We start from the raw sequence: 2470 nt of genomic DNA, 5'->3' as shown, positions 1-2470 counted from the left end.
GTTATCATAATTGATAAGAATGTTGGAAGGGATAGAAAACCTTGCTGGGTTTAAACCCATCTCTAACTATTAGAGATTAGGATGAGACATAATGTGGAGGCCAGATTACCCCACATCTGCCTACTGCGGAGTTTGTGCACCTTCCTCTTAAGCAGCTGGTGCTGACCACTGGCGGAGACAGGATACTAAGTAGTTGGACCCTAGGTATGATCCAATCTGGCATTTCCTGTGTTCCTACATTGATTATCAGAGATGCTGAGTATCCACAATTTCCATTGAAGTCAATGGCACCCAAGTTTGGAAATTCTGGCCAAAAGGACGCACCCGAAGGCTACACATAGTTAGGCAGTGGCAGAGCTAGAATTAGAATAAGGAGCTTCTGGCTCCCAGTCTTATACCGTTTTCACTAGACCACACTGTCTCTCTGTGGTAGGAATAAAAATGGGTGGATTTTCTCTCTGTCTTGCTTGTAGGATGGTGTTAGCTATAAAGAAATTAATCAAAACAACCTATATTATCTATTTGGAGCTGAAGAAGGTTCCCACCAGAGATCATCTTCTTAGATGAAAATATACAGCTGTGCTTGGGGAATGAGGCAAACACTGTGAACCAACAGCAGCAGGTAACTTTTGAAACATCTCAGCGCATTGCTCATGGGAAGGAGAGACGCTACGTGCTGAAAAGGAAAATCAGACACACAGTGGTGCAGGAGAAGGTTCTAACTGGTGAACTAGAGCCTAAGCCCCGTATTATAATGGAGGATGCAGAAAGCATCACCCTGCAGCAGGAGGAGGAAAAAGAGAATATCAGTGCAGAAGGGGAAAGCGCAAAGACGTATCGTGGTTTTAATACATCTGTCTCCCCACAGCAGGAAGAGAAGAGCAACTATGAGGTACAAACATTCACCATTTATTATGCAAATCATGGCTTCTTTGCAGGGGTGAAAGTGGGCTGGTATGGGCTGGTACGGCATACCGGTAAGAAGCCGGTACCAGCCTGTACGCAGCCGACGTTAAAGCGCTGCCGCGGCAAAGGACCCTCCTTAAAGCACTGCCGTGGCAGCGCTTTAACCTCACTGCCCCTTCCCCCTCCCCCGGGCCACCGACAGGGGGTAAGAAGGGCAGCTACCCCAGGGTCCGGTGATTTAAAAGGGCTTGGAGCTCCCGGCTGCTGCCGCCACTACCGCAGCAGGAGCCGGAGTCCCAGGCCCTTTTAAATTGCCGCTGGAGCCCCGGGCAGTGCGGGCCAGGCAGCATGGATGGGCTGGCTGGCGGAGGCTGACCCCAGCCCCACCTCTTCCGCCAGAGGCCATGCCCCTTCCGGGGGCCCAGAGCTGGGCCCCCGTACTGGTAAGTGTTTCATATTACTTTCACACCTGCTTCTTTGCCTCGCATGCTCCAGCCCTCTCTCTGTATGCCTCATGCCTTCACTTGGTCTGTTTAGTCCCACACGCTGAGAGCATCTTGTTTGTGTGCTCCTGGTCAACTCTCTGCACACTCCAGGCTCTTTCTCTGCCCACTTAACCCTACATACAACAAGGTCCTCTCTATGCACACATTTCCCTGCATGCTCTGGCCCTTATCTTCACACATCTACTGCAGGTTTCTGGCCCTTATCTGCATGCTACTGCCCCTATTTCCCCTCCACACACTTATCCTGCATGCTCTGGGCCTTCTTTTTGTACACCTATCTCATACAGTTCAAGCCATTTTATAAACTATGATATTAAAGATTAAGGAAACCTGCTGTGAGATTTTATAACACATCTGACACCAGGAAGGAAGCTTCCTCTCCAATTCAGGGCTTTAACTAGACTCCTGGTAGTATCAGTGTTTTGAATGCAGGCGATATAAGTCATCTGAAGAAACTCAAATATGAAATTGCAGAACTACTAACTGTGGTATGTAACCTATCACTTAAATCAGCTTCTGTACCAGATGACTGGAGGATAGCTAATGTGACACCAATTTTTCAAAAGGGCTTGTAGGCGTGCAGGACTCACCCCTGCGGCGCCTCCTGCTGGTCATCTCGGGAATTAGCTCTTCCAGCCTCTGGAGCGCCCTCTGCAGCCCCTTTACCCTGGGGCTGCCCCCTGGCAATAACCCCACCAGTCTCTATGGGTCTCAACTCTCTGGGAAACCCCCAACCCTCTATCCCCACCTTGCCTCAGCCTATGGACCACTGCCAGTCACCATCTAGCCCCCTTTCGCTGGGGCCGACTGCAGTCTGTATAAGCCAGTCATCATAGGCAAGGGAGGTTTTGACCTGCTGCCTTTCCCTGCAACCCAGTACCTCCAGGGGCCTTGGACCAGGCCCTGCAGCCTGGGGAGTTGCCAGCCGGGAGCTCCCCAGCTCCTCTGGCCTTCCCCAGCCCTGCTTCACTCCAGTACCCTTTAGCACTCAGGCAGCTAGGTCCATCTCCCTTAGGGTTACCATATCTACAAAATAAAAAAAGAGGACCCTCCACGGG

At 50.8% G+C, this 2470-nt stretch overlaps 1 protein-coding gene across 1 annotated transcript in view; it reads left to right on the top strand.

Annotated features, from left to right (window-relative positions):
- The first annotated feature begins 754 nt into the window (after nucleotides 1-754).
- LOC112115685 (maestro heat-like repeat-containing protein family member 6) overlaps nucleotides 755-2470 on the top strand; it is a 17617-nt gene continuing 15901 nt past the window's right edge. The window contains exon 1 of the mRNA XM_026656861.1: nucleotides 755-892. Coding sequence (XP_026512646.1) covers nucleotides 755-892 — 138 coding nt within the window. The remainder of the gene's footprint in view (nucleotides 893-2470) is intronic.

Source organism: Terrapene carolina, unplaced genomic scaffold (assembly GCF_002925995.2).
Source record: "Terrapene carolina triunguis isolate 2854851 unplaced genomic scaffold, T_m_triunguis-2.0 Scaffold21, whole genome shotgun sequence".
Taxonomy (NCBI): domain Eukaryota; kingdom Metazoa; phylum Chordata; order Testudines; family Emydidae; genus Terrapene; species Terrapene triunguis.
The sequence above is the reverse complement of the archived record's forward strand: the minus strand, read 5'-3'. Positions and strand labels throughout refer to the sequence as shown.